This window comes from Camellia sinensis, chromosome 9 (genome assembly GCF_055761805.1).
Source record: "Camellia sinensis isolate YWXY chromosome 9, ASM5576180v1, whole genome shotgun sequence".
Lineage (NCBI taxonomy): Eukaryota > Viridiplantae > Streptophyta > Magnoliopsida > Ericales > Theaceae > Camellia > Camellia sinensis.
Window position 1 is genome coordinate 85,797,008 of NC_138969.1, and position 16,307 is coordinate 85,813,314.

Below are 16,307 nucleotides of genomic sequence, written 5' to 3' on the forward strand. Positions count from 1 at the left end.
TTGCGACGGCAGCATAAACCGTCGCAAATGAAGGCTTTAGCGACGGCGTTATCCCCGTCGGTAATAAAAAATGCGCGGATAGGGAATAAATGCATCAGTATTAGCGACGGATGTTTTTACCGTCGCAAAAAAGAAATGTTTTGAGATGGCGTATGTTTGTTGTCGCAAATAGTTTACTTATTGCGACGGCAATTGTCCGTCGTAAAAAAGTCTAATTTAAACGGCGCCGTTTTATGAATAAAATACTTGCCATTTGCGACGGTGTAAAACCTACCGTCGTAAAAAGTGAAAATTTTTTTGCCCCATTCCCTATTCATCTTGCCGCTCGATCAAAAACATAATCCAAATCCCTAAAACTTTGAAACCAATTTCTTTGCCCCAAATCCCTACGAAGCCGAACGGCGAACGGCGAACGGCGAACGGTGGTGCGGTGGTTCGGTGCTGCTGCGGCGAGGACGACAGGTATGCTCTCTCTCTCTCTCTCTCTGTGTATATATATATACAGATCTGTATCGTATATATGTATATATATATTGATAATATATACATTATTAAATCTGTATATATATATATAAATCTGTATCAATATATATATATGTTGACAAAGCTTCTTCATTTAGATAGGGTCTTTGATCCTACTTGTTTAAAAGAAGCAGTGTATGAGGAAGGAGTGAAGAATGTTGCTTTGTCTGCTTTAATGGCATCAATGGTTATGCTTTCCTTTACATCTATCATTCTTTCTTTTTTTTCCTTTTTTTTATTTTGATCTTTGCTACTACTTCGGAAATTACATCTATACATGTTAAACAATTTTTTTTTTTTTTCCTCTTATTACAACAACAATGTTTGCATATGGGCAAACTAGCAGTGGGAAAACCTACACAATGAGAGGAATCACTGAGAAAGCTGTTAATGATATTTATAGGCACATAGTGAATGTAAGCTTCATCATACTTAATTTTATGTAATTCAGTTTTTTTATCAGGTTCGGGCATAGATAAATACTCACTTAAACCTCATCCCTAAATCATGGTGAAAACTTTCCATTTGTTTGTGGAAATTTATGCTTGACCAATGTAGGGAACTCAATATTAACATATATATATATACATATATATTTTAATTTATCGCATTCAATCTGATTATATGTTTGTTTGGCTTCATAACAGACTCCAGAGAGAGACTTTTGTAAAAGAATTCTGGGCTGGAAATCTATAATGAGAATGTCAGGGACCTCTTGAATTTAGAATCTGGACACAACCTCAAGGCTTTAGATGCTCCAGAGGTGAAACCTATACATACTGATTCATAGTTACAGGAACCATATGTTTCTGTCTTTTCTCCGTGCTAATATTTGTTTCCTGTAATTCCTTGGATGCAGAAAGGAACTGTGGTTCGGAAGCTGGTAGAAGAAACAACAAATGATGATCAACATTTAAGACATTTGATCAGTATCTACGAGGGTAAACATTTAAAGCTTCTGGTTTTTTTGTGTGCACATGTCTTGAGTGGCATTTTCTTAACCTTTTAATTAATTTTTTTTAAATGCAGCCCAAAGACAAGTGGGTGAAATCGCACTAAATGACACTAGCTCACGGTCACACCAGATAATAAGGCTGGTAAGCTTAGTAACTTGTAATGTATGTTAGCACAAGTGGATAAAACAATGTAGTCAGTTATTACCAACTTCTTACAATTATTTTTTGCAGACAATAGAAAGTACTCATCATGAAAGTTCAGATTGTGTGAGATCTTATGTGGCAAGCCTGGAAAAACAAACTCTTGCCTTCATAAATTTGTTTAACAAAGCTTTGTGCTATTAGTTTACTAAACCTATCCTTAGAGAAATTTTGGAATCATAAATTCTGAAATTTGTAGTATGGAAAGTAATTGGGCCTCCATATATATAGATAGAAAAGAAACTTGGACTGGGCTTTCTTATTCTACTTTGTTACATAAGATTATGTATGTGATGTTCAAAATTATAATATACAGAATAATGATCCATTTTTATTAAATAATTTTTGAGAATTCTACCATACACATCCATTTATCATATGCATCATTAGTTATGTCATTTTTTTTTTCTTTAGTTATGATGAATTATCTTCGTTAATTATGATATTGTTTTAGTTAAGACTTATAAGATCTTTGGTTGTGCCTCATGTGGTGTTTGGTTATGATTTATTTATTTTTTAAGTTATGACTCAGAAAGTATGAAATTATATCATTTTTTTCTTCAATTAATTGATCTCACGTGTTGTTGTATAAGTATTTCATTTTTTATGTTCTCCTATTAAATCGGTAAATAACTAACTAGGATAAGACTACCTACCTATTTGAGAGAAATTGGATGGATAGGTATCATGGTACATGAATACGTAGGTATTATATTTAGAGTTACTTTGATGAGATATTTTTGTGGATGTGTACAGATGATGGATAAGAGTTGGATCGATTTTTCAAATAGGATGTCGAGCGAATACATTAATGGGATTGATGAATTCCTTGTGTTTGCCTACACCAATAGGGTCGAAGGTCCGATGATCAGTTGTCCATGTATGAAGTGTGAGAATCGATATTATTTTGTACGAGAGGGTGTACGGGAGCATCTGATTTTGAAAAAATTTTTTAGAGCCGGATTTCACTTTAGGCAAACTAGTTCCTTAAGAAACTTGAATTCGAGGAGTTAATGCCCCAAAATCACCAAACGGCGTCGGTTTAGCATGAAACTTGGCACACACGACCGCCTAGGCACGAGATACTTGTGGGAGAAGACGGGGCTCGAATCGGGTTCCCGGTTTGGGAGTTAGAGCCGAATTTCACTTTAGGCAAACTAGTTCCTTAAGAAACTTGAATTCGAGGAGTTAACGCCCCAAAATCACCAAACGGCGTCGGTTTAGCACGAAACTTGGCACACACGACCGCCTAGGCACGAGAGACTTGTGGGAGAAGACGGGGCTCGAATCGGGTTCCCGGTTTGGGAGTTAGAGCCGGATTTCACTTTAGGCAAACTAGTTCCTTAAGAAACTTGAATTCGAGGAGTTAACGCCCCAAAATCACCAAACGGGGTCAGTTTAGCACGAAACTTGGCACACACGACCGCCTAGGCACGAGAGACTTGTGGGAAAACACGGGGCTCGAATCGGGTTCCCGGTTTCGGAGTTAGAGCCGGATTTCACTTTAGGCAAACTAGTTCCTTAAGAAACTTGAATTCAAGGAGTTAACGCCCCAAAATGACCAAACGGCGTCGGTTTAGCACGAAACTTGGCACACACGACCGCCTAGGCACGAGAGACTTATGGGAAAAGACGGGGCTCGAATTGGGTTCCCGGTTTGGGAGTTAGAGCCGGATTTCACTTTAGGCAAACTAGTTCCTTAAGAAACTTGAATTCGAGGAGTTAACGCCCCAAAATCACCAAACGGCGTCGGTTTAGCACGAAGCTTGGCACACACGACCACCTAGGCACGAGAGACTTGTGGGAGAAGACGGGGCTCGAATCGGGTTCCCGGTTTGGGAGTTAGAGCCGGATTTCACTTTAGTCAAACTAGTTCCTTAAGAAACTTGAATTCAAGGAGTTAACGCCCCAAAATCACCAAACGGCGTCGGTTTAGCACGAAACTTGGCACACACAACCGCCTAGGCACGAGAGACTTGTGGGAGAAGACGGGGCTCGAATCAGGTTCCCGGTTTGGGAGTTAGAGCCGGATTTTACTTTAGGCAAACTAGTTCCTTAAGAAACTTGAATTCGAGGAGTTAACGCCCCAAAATCACCAAACGGCGTCGGTTTAGCACGAAACTTGGCACACACGACCGCCTAGGCGCGAAAGACTTGTGGGAGAAGACGGGGCTCGAATCGGGTTCCCGGTTTTGGAGTTAGAGCCGGATTTCACTTTAGGCAAACTAGTTCCTTAAGAAACTTGAATTCGAGGAGTTAACGCCCCAAAATCACCAAACGGCGTCGGTTTAGCACGAAACTTGGCACACACGACCGCCTAGGCACGAGAGACTTGTGGGAGAAGACGGGGCTCGAATCGGGTTCCTGGTTTGGGAGTTAGAGCCGGATTTCACTTTAGGCAAACTAGTTCCTTAAGAAACTTGAATTCGAGGAGTTAACGCCCCAAAATCACCAAACGGCGTCGGTTTAGCACGAAACTTGGCACACACGACCGCCTAGGCACGAGAGACTAGTGGGAGAAGACGGGGCTCGAATCGGGTTCCCGGTTTGGGAGTTTGAGCCAGATTTCACTAAACTATCTTTCTAATTATATGGTAGTTAATTTTTTATATTTTTCTACAATTAAAATATTACTACCATTATATTGTTATTAATTATTTTTATTTTGTTTTTTTCAGATATTTCCTGAGTAGCAGTTTGCTTCGCGTGGAATGTGGGCGCGTAAAGATTATGACCAACTTCTGTTTTTGTAACTCATGAATGAATCAAGACGAAAACTTTTGGTTTTGATTTTGATTTATGTTATTTAAATTTGTGACCAACATTATGTATGTATTATGTGACCAACATTAGGAATTTTTATCATTTGCCAACTTTTGTTTATGTATGGATTTATATTATTATGTCATTTTTTGATTTTTTTTAAGCTATTTTTCATTTGCCAACATTAGTTATTTTATTTATGTATTTATATTATTATATCATTTGCGAACATTACAGGTTATTTTTATATTTTAAATAATTGTAAAACAGGGATTTTTTTTTTGTAATTTTTTTTGAGACGGCAGAACACCCCGTCGCAAAAAAAAAAAAAAAAAAAAAAAAAAAAAAAAAGCTTTGCCAGGCTTTTTTGCAACGGCAGCCATACCGTCGCTAAAGGTGTTGAATTTATTTGAGAAACAAGGCTTTAGCGACGGTGAAATTGCCGTCACCAATAGTCATAAACGCCACATTTTTTGCGGCGGCATTTTTTGCGACGGAATTTTGCCGTCGGCAAAATCTCATTAGCGACGGAAAGCTTGTGCCGTCGCAAAAAGCCCAGATCTTCATCCACGATCGGCGACAGATATTTGCCGTCGCAAAAAATAACTATTCCCGTCGCAAAAACAATGGCGACGGCAAGTGCCGTCGCTAAAGATCTTTTGCAACCCCCACTGTTGCGACCCCCACTTGCCGTCGCAAAAAAAAAATTTACCGTCGCAAATAGCTTTTGAGACGGCGTTTGGATTATTTGCGACGGCGTTTTGCCGTCGCAAAAAACAATTTTTTTTGTAGTGATGATTCTGTTATATATCTAATGATTTATTCTATTTAATTTCATAAAACAATATTTTAATTTTTTTAAAATTATCAAAATACAAAACTTAAATATACTATGATAATAGCACATGTCTTACACAGGCCTTCTTAAACTAGAATATATATATATATATATATAGCTTTTGTGTGATTTCCTGTATGTAGTGAGAGTTTGTATGGTGTGCAAATAGAATTATAAAAAAAGATACAAATATGAAAGCTGATTTTTTCAACATAATCCTCCAAACTCCACCCAAAGAAAACCAGAAAGAAATAAACCAAATAGGAAAAAATGAAAACTTTCAAAACAAGCCAAGAACAAAATAAGAAATAAAAAAAACTTTTGGCAAGTAATGCTTAGAATATGTGTTAACTTTTAATTTGTTATATACTTAATAATATAGGATTTTAATTGATAAAATAAAATGTATGAATTGTTTTATTATAAAAGGTCAAATCTGGATTGATTTTGTTTTTGGAAGGGTAATAACTATGTACCTTTATTACGACTTCAGTTATGAGTCTAAATTCTCTAAAGTGATTTTGCAGTTTGTTTTTAAATGATTAATATTCAATTTTACAAAAATTAAAAATATAATAATAAAAAATTGAGAGCATAACAATCATATTAACAATTATTCTAAAATCACTTATAAAAAGATGGCTCTAAAAAATCCCAACTCCAAATTATAGGTAGTTATTTTTATTTTTTTATCTTTTCAATCACATGGTCTCTCATTACTAAGTCAGACCCAAAAATATTTTTGGACTATTAGGCTATGCCGTGAGTAAAATTTTGGTGCACCTACCAGTAAGTTTCATATACAAAATTTAAAATTTATCTAATTCTAAAATAAAATACTTATACCAATTAGTTTTACATATTTTTAATTGCTACCAAAAAATCTTTTATATATATATATATATATATATAACTTTAAAAACGTTGTTACATCCCACTATTGTCGGACTTCCGTCAAACGGTCACTAAAGACTTGTTGGAATATTCACTGTCATCGGGAAGTCGCCAGAGTATCACTGGAAGTTCACTGCAGTATTCTGAATGTCACTGAAAGTCACCGGAATATCCAGAATGTTCATTAAATGTCAAGAAAATCATCGAAGACTCAGGAATATCCAAAATATTGCCCAAAAAAATGGAGAAACTATAGTGAAAAAACATAGAAAAATGTATTAAATATTGATAAACAGAAAGGAAAAAAAAAACATAACAAGAGGAAACAATAATGAGAAAATATATATATATTATTTTTCAATTTTTGTAGGGCTTAAGCAAATAATTTTCAATATTGATCAAACTGAAAAGTGTGCTTTGAAGCTGTAAAATGTTACAATTTCAAAGTACGATTCTATTAAGCATTTATCCTTATTAATCAAACTGCAAAACATATTATGAAATTATAAAATTTTACAATTCGAAAGAATGTTATAAATCTGTAAATTTTATAGTTTTAAAGTATGATTCATTTTAGTACCAAAAAAACTGAAATTGTAAAATTTTATAGTTTTCACCGCTTGTAGCTAAAACTTAAAAACAACTTGTTCAAATTAAAAAAATTTCTCCATTCAAATAGGAAAATAGAAGTATGTGAGAAATTGAATGAGAGAAACAAATATAAAGAGAATATTGTACTCCGGCAAATATTTTTGGTTTAGATCTAATCAAATCTCACGTAAATTTATTCAAATCTAATGTAGATCTGAGTAGATCTACCAATCTTCTTTGTCGGAAACTCGTCCTTTTCACTATCGGTGAGAGTGAAGTAAAAAGTTGATAATCGGTGGTTGCCAGTGAACCCAAGCAATGATGGTCGTCGGTCACCGGTGATTATATATTAGAAAGATAAAGAGAAGTAGTAAGGCATGGTCGCCAGTCACCAAAAATTAGGAAGAGAAAGATGTAGAGAAAAATGAACACAGAGAAAAATGAAGAAGAATAAAAAAACGTAGTAAACTTTTGAGAGTATTCAAAAGGTTATGAGATTAAATAGACTTATTATATTTTAAATAGGACTTCCAAGTAATTTTCCTAAAATTTTTAAGTCAATGCATCGAATGGGCCTGTCTATACATGTTAGGCCATTCTATTGAGCCAGATTGTAGATTTACCAAAATTAACCTAAATTCTTTGCATAATTTCAAAAGCCCTCTACCTAATTAATTCTATCAATCAAACTTAACGGTAGAATAGAAAATAAAAACACCTCTACCCAATTAATTCTATCAACCAAACTTAACGGTAGAATAGAAAATAAAAACACAAACTGAAGAGGAAAAAAGAAAAACAAACCTTATGGAGAAAAGCAATTCTTATATATTTATTGAATAATCCTTCATAGCTCAAAATCCCTTTGGCCCGTATGGCTCGACTGCCCAAAACGACGTTGTTTTGGGCAGGGTTTTTTTTTTTTTTCCTCTTTCTTTCCCTCTTATATTGCTGAACAAAGGGAGGAAACGATATAAGAGAGAAGAAGAGAAAGAGAAAGAGAAAGAGAGAGAAGAGAGAGGAAGAGAGAGCACCCATCACCAGCGCTGCCATCACTAGTGCCGCCATCGTCTGTGTGTATACACAGGAATGTGTACCTCCCTCTCTCTCTCTCTCTCTCTGTATCTCTTTTTTTCTCTGTTCTAAGTTATGGAAGAAAAAAAAAAAAAAAAAAAAAACAGAGCAAGAACAAATATGTTGTTGTTGATGATGATGATGATATTATGATTGTTGGTTGTTGTTGTTGTTGTTGTTGATGTTGATGCTCTCTCTCTCTCTCTCTCTCTCTCTCTCGATTCCTCTTCTCTCTTTCTTCTCTCTCAATCTTCTTCATCTTCTTTATCTTCTGATTTTGTTTTCGATTTTGGGATTGGTTTTGGATCTTGATTTGGGATTGTGGAATTCTGTTTTTGAGAGAGAGAGAGAGAGAGAGAGAGAGAGAAAACTGTGTAAAAGGCAAGAAAAAGAAAGGGAAAGGAAAAAGAAAAAAAAAATTCGGGTCATTCGAGCACTAGTTTTGTCGAGCTATATAGCACGACTGATATATATTTTTGAACAACATAAGCATTGGTTATGTTGTTTGTGTGCTTTTTGTATGCCTTGGTTGCTGTTTGTTGGTCGAAGTCCATGAAGCAATTGGGTTTCCATATAGATGTTATGCCTTTGTTTGGGCTTGTTTTTCCTATTGAATGGGACCAGAATGGGCATTTTGAAAGCATTTTTCCTCCTTGGGCAGCTGTTGGACTCCCTCAATGACCTTTGGGAATTATTTGGCTGTTTGGTCCCATACTTTCGTGGGTTGTTGCTGAATGGGCTTTAAATGATTGAAATGGGCCTTTTCGGGCTAGGATTTTGAGTGTGCCAAGTCACTGAAAAAGTTGGGCTTTTAATTCTGGTTGTACCAAGTAGGGGTGAGTAGCGGATATTTTGATCTGCCTAAATAGACTGAACCGAACCAATCTATTGCATTTTGAATGGATGCGTGATGATGAGCGGACAGTTGAGAATTGATTTTTCTAATCTGCCCAGTTTTGGACGGATGATAGATTTGGGATTCATTTGGCCACAACCTAACCGTCAAACCGCAAACACCCCTAGTAATTTGTAAGACTTTGTATTTTTAATTTGTTTAGATATTCTATTTGTATTTTCAATTGAAAAAGAGTTTAGATACTCTATTATGTTTTCAATTTAGAAATCTTTTTATCAAATGCCAAGTATTGATATTTGGTATTTTTGTGTGGAACATATAAGCCTTAATTTTGTTATTTTTTTAAACAATCAAATTAAATAGTTTTTGAGCAAAAAAAAAAAAAGTAATGAAATAATTTTGATAATGCATGATTTTTGTATACGTATTTATTATTGATATTTGATAATTTACTTAATAATTTTTTAGTTATGTTTAGTTGGATTGTTATAAATAAAAATAAATAAAAAAATGTTGACATATTGTTATATTATGTTCAAAATTTGTAAAAATTTAAACCGCCTAACTAATTCGCATCGATCCATCAATCCACTCAATCCGCATCAGTTAATCCGGCGGATAGATAAGAATTAATTTTTTTTAATTCACCAATTCAAAAGACAGATGGCGAATTAAACAACTTTCAACCGTAACCGAACCGCAAACAATCTAATACCAAATCATTGCAGGCTTGGACTTTTGTCCTGTTCAGGTCATTTGAAGGCATGGCCTTTTGATGCAGAAGATATGTATGATCTTCTTCGGACTTCTATTGTACTGAGGAGTGCTTTGGCAACATCCAAAAAAAAGTTAATTTTTTTGATTTTTTAATTTTTTTAGCTAAAAACGTTAGGTTTTTTTATCCAAACCACTACCTAAAAAGTTAACTTTTTGGATAAAAAAAAAAAAAATCAAAAAATTAACTTTTTACTAACTTCTGAAAACACCCCTACGTCATAAATGAATGGGGCTTTTGAAACCCGAATGTCGAATGCTAATTGAGGTGTGAGAACGTCCGTTCTCCATTTCGCTCCACTTTATGCGTGATATTTGAAATGACAGATAGTTTGGCTTTATGATAATAAGTGATGTTTTGAGAAGTTAGTAAAAAGTTAATTTTTTAATTTTTTTAATATATATATATATTTTTTTTTTTTGGCAAAAAACTGAATTATTTTGAAGAAAAAATATGACTTTTTTAGTTAAAAAAAAATAAATAGCAAAAAAAACTGACTTTTTTTTTTTTACAACTTCTCAAATCAAGCCTAAGTCACGTCTATTGATATCATCTGATTTGTATGCTTGTTCCAAAAAGTGATAACAACAGGCAATATAGTAGTAGATTTTTTTATTTTTTTTATTTTTTATAGCTTTGTCTAATTTAATTTAATTTATTTTATTTTATTTTTGTGCGTTAAATGAGTTTATTTATTTATTTAGACTTTTTAGGTTGCTTCTAGACTAGAAATTTTTAGAATTTAAGTAAAAACTCAGTAAAGATAAAAAAGAAAGAAAATTTATTGAAAAACATAAAAGACAAGAAAATCAACTTTACTAAACTTTTTTTTTTTAATCCAATTTTTTATTTTAATTTTTATGAGATTTCAAATCTATAGAGAACCAAAAAATTTTAAAAACTTCTGACAAAAGCATGGATTTTTTTGGGACATACACTAGGGTGCTAATATATTACAGCGCTACTAAATACCCCCAGTGGGGGTCGACCCCAGTAATGCGGCGGACTCCCGTTCATTGAAAAAAAAAAAAACAAATATTTTTTTGGGCCAATGGTGTCTCTACACGCATGACCCCCAAGTGACCCCACTGGGTCTTAGGCATTTTTTTAATATATTAATAGAGTTAGATTCCTAAAATCCTCCGATGTTATTCCATTAACTCAAAAGCAAGACCTCATCCTACCGATATCTATGTACTCCTCTCATAACCACTAAAGCTACAATCCAAATTTAAAAAATTACTATACTAAGCCTAGACATTGAACCGATCTAGGCCAACCAGCGAAAATGCAATCCAAGTCCACCCATGGGCTAAGCCCAATGGACTTTTCCTCACAGGTTCCGACCAAATCTGGCCATGGCCAAAATGTTCATTCCAAGCCCTGCTCAATGGGCTTGACTTGGGTGGGCTCATAGTGCGGGTTTGTGATCTAGCTGAATAGCCTAAATTTGGTCTTTTTGTGGGTATTCCTTCATCTTATATATATATATATATATACACATTTTTTTTTAATCACTAATAATGCATGGTATTTGTGTAAGGGGAACAGTTTCTCTCCATGTATACTGGACAGAGTTGTTCATGCTCATGGGCCAACCGCAAGTCCCAAATCAATGATCTGAATCAATAATTTCTCAGATCACATGTAAATCATTTATGTAAAAGATCAACTGAATATCCCGAAGTACGTGGTTACAGTTGTTTTATTGACTTAATTTTTTCATGAATGATCTAAACAATATGACCTAAAAATGAATAATTTAAACCATTGAAGAAAGACCCATAATAGGCCCTACAAACTTGAGCAATATTCTCCAATCCACAAACTAGACTGATAAGAAACTTGTTCCATTGTAAGATAGTTTTTCGAGAACTAGTGTAAACAAAACCCATTTCTATTTGCTTGAGGACGGACAGAGGTTCCTAGGCCTAGATCTAACCCAAATCTTATTTTGATTGGGCCAGCCCACTTGAGATATGAATCTAGATTGGGTAAAAGTCTAACAGGGCGGAGCCAGGCTGAGCCGCAAATCTTCAAGTCAAATGACATCCCTTATTATATTCCAAAAGCCAGAGCTTCTGGACCAAAAAAAGAATTGTTGTGGCTGTAATGTAGCAATTTGAACCAAAAATGCAGCTTTTTATTGTAGCTGCTATAATTTGACATTGTTATACGTTGAGTAGATTGTCAAAATTTTAAGGTTATTGGAAGCAATCAGTATGATTCGTTATCATTTTTTAAAAATACTTTTCAGAAAATTATATTTTCGTATTTTTCATATTTTTTTGCTTTTACTGAATTTTTTTAATATTTTGAGCAATTTTTTTAATTTTTAGACATACCTAACATATATATATATATATATATATATATATATATATATCTAAAAAGTAAAAAAAAAAAAATTGAAAAAAACATTTTAAAAATTCGCTAAATACCAAAAATACAAAAAAAAATATGAGAATTCAGTACATTTTTTATATTTTTATGTATTTATTAATTTCTAAAAATATTTTTTCACAAATTTTTTACTTTTTAGATACATCTAAGTAAGGTGCATCTAAAAAAGTAAAAAAAAATATTTAAAATTTTAAAAACATTCACTAAAAACAAAAAAACACGAAAACTAAAAAACTCAATTTTCAAAAAATTTAATTCAAAAAACTCAAATCAAACACACTAAATAATTTTTAATCGTTAAAAATGCTCTTAGAGTACTTCTGCGGGGTTCTTTAGTGAATCAACAAAAAATAATAATAATAATTGTAAATTTTTGCCAAATGTCTACAGGCTTCACCTAGTAGAAGCTACATTAAATTCAAATCCTTGAGATATGGAGACTTCTTTTTTTTCTTAGCGTCCAACAAGTAAATAAATTTGGATTCTTTCAAGTGTTGGCAGTTGAGCTTAGTGGGTCTGTTTTGGAGCTGATTTCAGTAATTTGAATCATTCATTTTTTGAGACTCGTACAATAGAATATTTAAGGCAAAAATCGCGATGATCGGATATCGGTAGTTATATTTTAAATCACATTTATCTTACAAAGATAGACAACAAATATAATTTCAATAATAACTATTAATTTTTTGCAATATAATGTGATTCAAACGTATGATTATCGATATCCGATCATCTTAATTTTTTGCATAACTATTATATTCAACAGATCTTAAAAAGTAAACAATTCGAATTAGCAAAGTTGCTCCCAAAATGGGCCCGTCAAGCCCAAACTATTCTTTTAAGTCGAATGGCTAACTCGAAAATATAGAAATCCAAAGAAAATTTGAACATATTTTCGAAATATTATGTGACATTAGTTATATGTAGAAATAACCTAACCATTAAACTAGTTAATCTGTGCCTAAGATCTTCGTAAAAGTTTTTAAAAAATTTATTGTTGAAAGTCCCAAATGTTTAAAAATCTAGGAAGATAAAGTTTTATTTTGATATTTAGTCTAAGGTCTCAAAGAATCTTGAGCAATACTTTTTATGATATTTTTAATTAACATAAAATCGTAACATATACTAAATAAATCATCTTTTGTTTGTTGACTATTTAATAAAAGTAAGATAACATATCACACCTGTAAAATTTTTGACTATGTATTGATTTGAAACACGAGGTAAATAATATTACATAAGATTTCGACACTACTGAATAATTTCACTAATGAAATATGGTACAATTTCATATCATTTATTTATTTAATTATTTTTTTGGCCGTTCTTACATAATAGAACGCCAAGTTATTTTTCTCTGTCTGAACAATTAAAAAGCAATATCAAGGATACAAATGATGGAAGAGTTGGGATTTGATCTATATTACATAGACTTCATCACTTTACTTCCTGGCAGATGGAAGAGTTGGGATGCTTTGCTCATTTCTAAAGAAATTATGAGGATCCACTTTAGTCTTTGTTTGCACCAATCTTTTGTAGTTACCCTTGAAATATTTGATCCCATAAACAGCACCTTCAGCATAACTGTTAGCGCCATTGTGGTTGATTCCCAAATCAAGATCTCTGTAGTTGAGAAATGCCTCCCTTGGGGACTTGGACACATATGGAGTCATGTAACCATGCAACATTCTCGTCAAATTTATGTAATGGATTGCTGCTTCAGCTCCGTCTTCATTCCAGTTGGTCGCGTACTGAATCTTACATATGTTTCCTGCTCGATGTGGGAATGGTTTTGCAGATGCTGGAATCTCCGCCATCTTTCCACCGTAGGGATTGAACGTCAACACGGGCTTTTCCAGTTCGATCATCTTCTTCCATATGAATTCCAAACCATCTTTCGGCATTGGTTCCTTCAAATAATCTGATTTCCTCTTGAGATGGGTCAGTACTTGAGGAACCCTGCTTAGCAGAGTATTGACTGGTGTTCCAATGGGGAAGCCAGTATAGTACAGGACTGATTGAGCCCAAGTCATTTCGATGCAGTCTGCTTCTTTCAAACCCAACTCGGGAAAGCCATGTTTCATGAGAGAGAGGAGTCTCTTGGAGTCTCCAAGAAACAAAGTAAAAAACGAAGCTCGTATTGTCTTTGTCTTTTCTCCGCTTGAGCTGGTTACATTTACAACATCCACGATGAGTCTGATGAAGATATCTTCATCCAACTTATCAGCAACATGTTGCCACCGATAAACAATATCTGTTGCGTTTTGCGCATGCGTTCTCGCAACATTGAAAACAGTAACTGTGGCAGGGACAGCAACCAACTTTATTTTGTACGCAAAAACCACTCCAAAGCTCACGCCTCCACCTCCTGTAATGGCCCAGAACAAATCTTCCCCCATAGTTTCTCGGTTGAGAAGTCGACCATTGACATCAATTATCTGGGCATCGACAATGTTATCAACCGATAAACCATATTTTCTCATCATGTTACCATAACCACCTCCGCTAAAATGGCCTCCAACACCGACTGTGGGGCATACTCCCGCAGGGAAGCCATGGGTATTGCTTTTCTCAGCAATCCTGTAATAGACTTCCCCAAGAGTTGCACCGACTTGAACCCAAGCGGTCTCGTCTTTTATGCTGACATTGATGGATCGAAAGTTGAACATGTCAAGGATGAAAAATGGAGAGTCGGACCAGTATGAGACGCCCTCATAGTCATGGCCTCCACTTCGGATTTTCATCTGTAGGCCATATCTTTTAGCACAGATAATGGCTGCTTGGATGTGTGACTTGTGCAATGCAGTGATAATAAGCTTCGGTTTTGGAGTGAATGATTCGTTGAATCGAAGGTTTCGAATGTATGCTTGTAAAACAGAAGGATAGGAAGAATTAGTGGGAGTATAGACAACTGCAGAGACTGGGTAAGAGGGCTCTGAATGCTTGTCAAGGCATTTAAGAAAGGGCTCAAGAACTGAATCAGAACTTGCCAATGAAACTGCAAGTAACAAAAGGACTGCAAACAAGGAAACTCTTGAAATTCTCATTTTTTTCAATTTGAGACCTTCTTGTTTCTTGTATCTAAATTGATGCCATGGGTTGGGTATTTATAAGAAAATGTTGTACTATGGATGAGAAGATATTACAAGTTTCCTACATACCATTTGAGTTTGACCTTTGAAAATTCGAAGTAAAAATGCAAATATCGATTTTTGCTTCGTTTGGAATGTTATTGTTGAAATGTCTCTTCAATAATATTTATGTTACTCATTAATATATACGATTCAATGATTTGAAAAAAAAAATAAAGAAAGAAAGAAACATCTAAAGACGACTAAACTCTTGCAATGTCATCCACATGCGAGATATGTCATTTTGAATATTCTAAGCTCATATGTTAGTTTTTGGTTTGCCTTTCTGAAAATAATAATAACAATAATTTTTTAGTAATTTTTTTTTCCTTAAAATTAATGTTAATAGAAAAGTACCCATAGAGGGTTACATTTATTTTATTTTTTTTCTTTGGTAAAGAAAGTGAATTTTATCAATAATATTACAAACTTAAAAAATTATTTAGAAAAATATTCAAAAAAAGCATAGTTATGAATCACAATCATTATATATGTCGCTATTTTCCACTAACTTTTAATCTACATGATACATTTTATTTCGGGATAAATTATGTTTTAACTTTTGAAACGATGTATTACCCATCATTCTAAATTTCATTTCTTAAATGATTTATCAAACTCTAGCTAGTGTGTACTCCAACCAAGTCACAATCTGGTCCAAAATATCATTTTCAGGAGATGAAAACAAACAACTCTTCTTTCCATCTCAATACATTGGAATGAAGTTGATTTAAATGTGAAGTTAATAAATTTAGACAAAAAATGGGTGGTCAATCATTATGATCTATTGTGGCGTTGATTAGAATTCATTATGATATTTATCTTGATTATAATTGAAAAGATTGAGGAGGCTATTTGGGCCTGTGGAGCCCACTGAAGGTCCCGTTTCGATAATCTAATTGTTTATTTTGTTAAGCACATCGTGCATTTTATTCCCAAATATTTTTTTTCATGTTAATCCGATAATTGTAAATTGTTCAATTTATTATTTTTGTCATAAAAAAATATGCTTTATTTTTTTAAAATATAATTATCATATATTTTTTTTAGTGAAAAACACGATAAATTAAACAAGTTATATTATCGGATCGAAAAATATTTTCGGATCGATTTAATTTTTTTATAAATAAAATACATAAAGTGCTGAACAAAATAAATTATTCTGATTATCAAAATGAGATCTGTGATGGGCCTACGGACCCAAACAGCTCCCTCCATTCCATATTTTTGACAGAAGGAAATCCTCCTCCTTTTCTTAAAATCCTTAGGTATGAGTTAAATTATAACTCATTAAGATGTTGAT

The 16,307-nt window shown here is 33.7% G+C and overlaps 1 protein-coding gene and 1 long non-coding RNA gene across 2 annotated transcripts; one reads left to right on the forward strand and one right to left on the reverse strand.

The window, feature by feature from the left end:
• The first annotated feature begins 800 nt into the window (after positions 1 to 800).
• LOC114323847 (uncharacterized) lies at positions 801 to 2,447 on the forward strand. The gene is made up of 4 exons (XR_003651394.2): positions 801 to 938; positions 1,170 to 1,285; positions 1,382 to 1,463; positions 1,552 to 2,447. It is a non-coding gene; the product is annotated as an uncharacterized LOC114323847 (long non-coding RNA).
• Positions 2,448 to 13,058: 10,611 nt separating this feature from the next.
• Positions 13,059 to 15,117, reverse strand: LOC114293833 (berberine bridge enzyme-like 8). Its single transcript, XM_028237952.2, has one exon. It carries the CDS (start codon positions 14,918 to 14,920, stop codon positions 13,316 to 13,318), a length of 1,605 nt encoding a protein of 534 aa, XP_028093753.2. The 5' UTR covers positions 14,921 to 15,117; the 3' UTR covers positions 13,059 to 13,315.
• Positions 15,118 to 16,307: the final 1,190 nt, after the last annotated feature.

Coding starts and splice junctions, on each gene's coding strand:
- LOC114293833 (XM_028237952.2), bottom strand. CDS start 14,920: ATGAGAATTTCAAGAGTTTCCTTGTTTGCAGTCCTTTTGTTACTTGCA.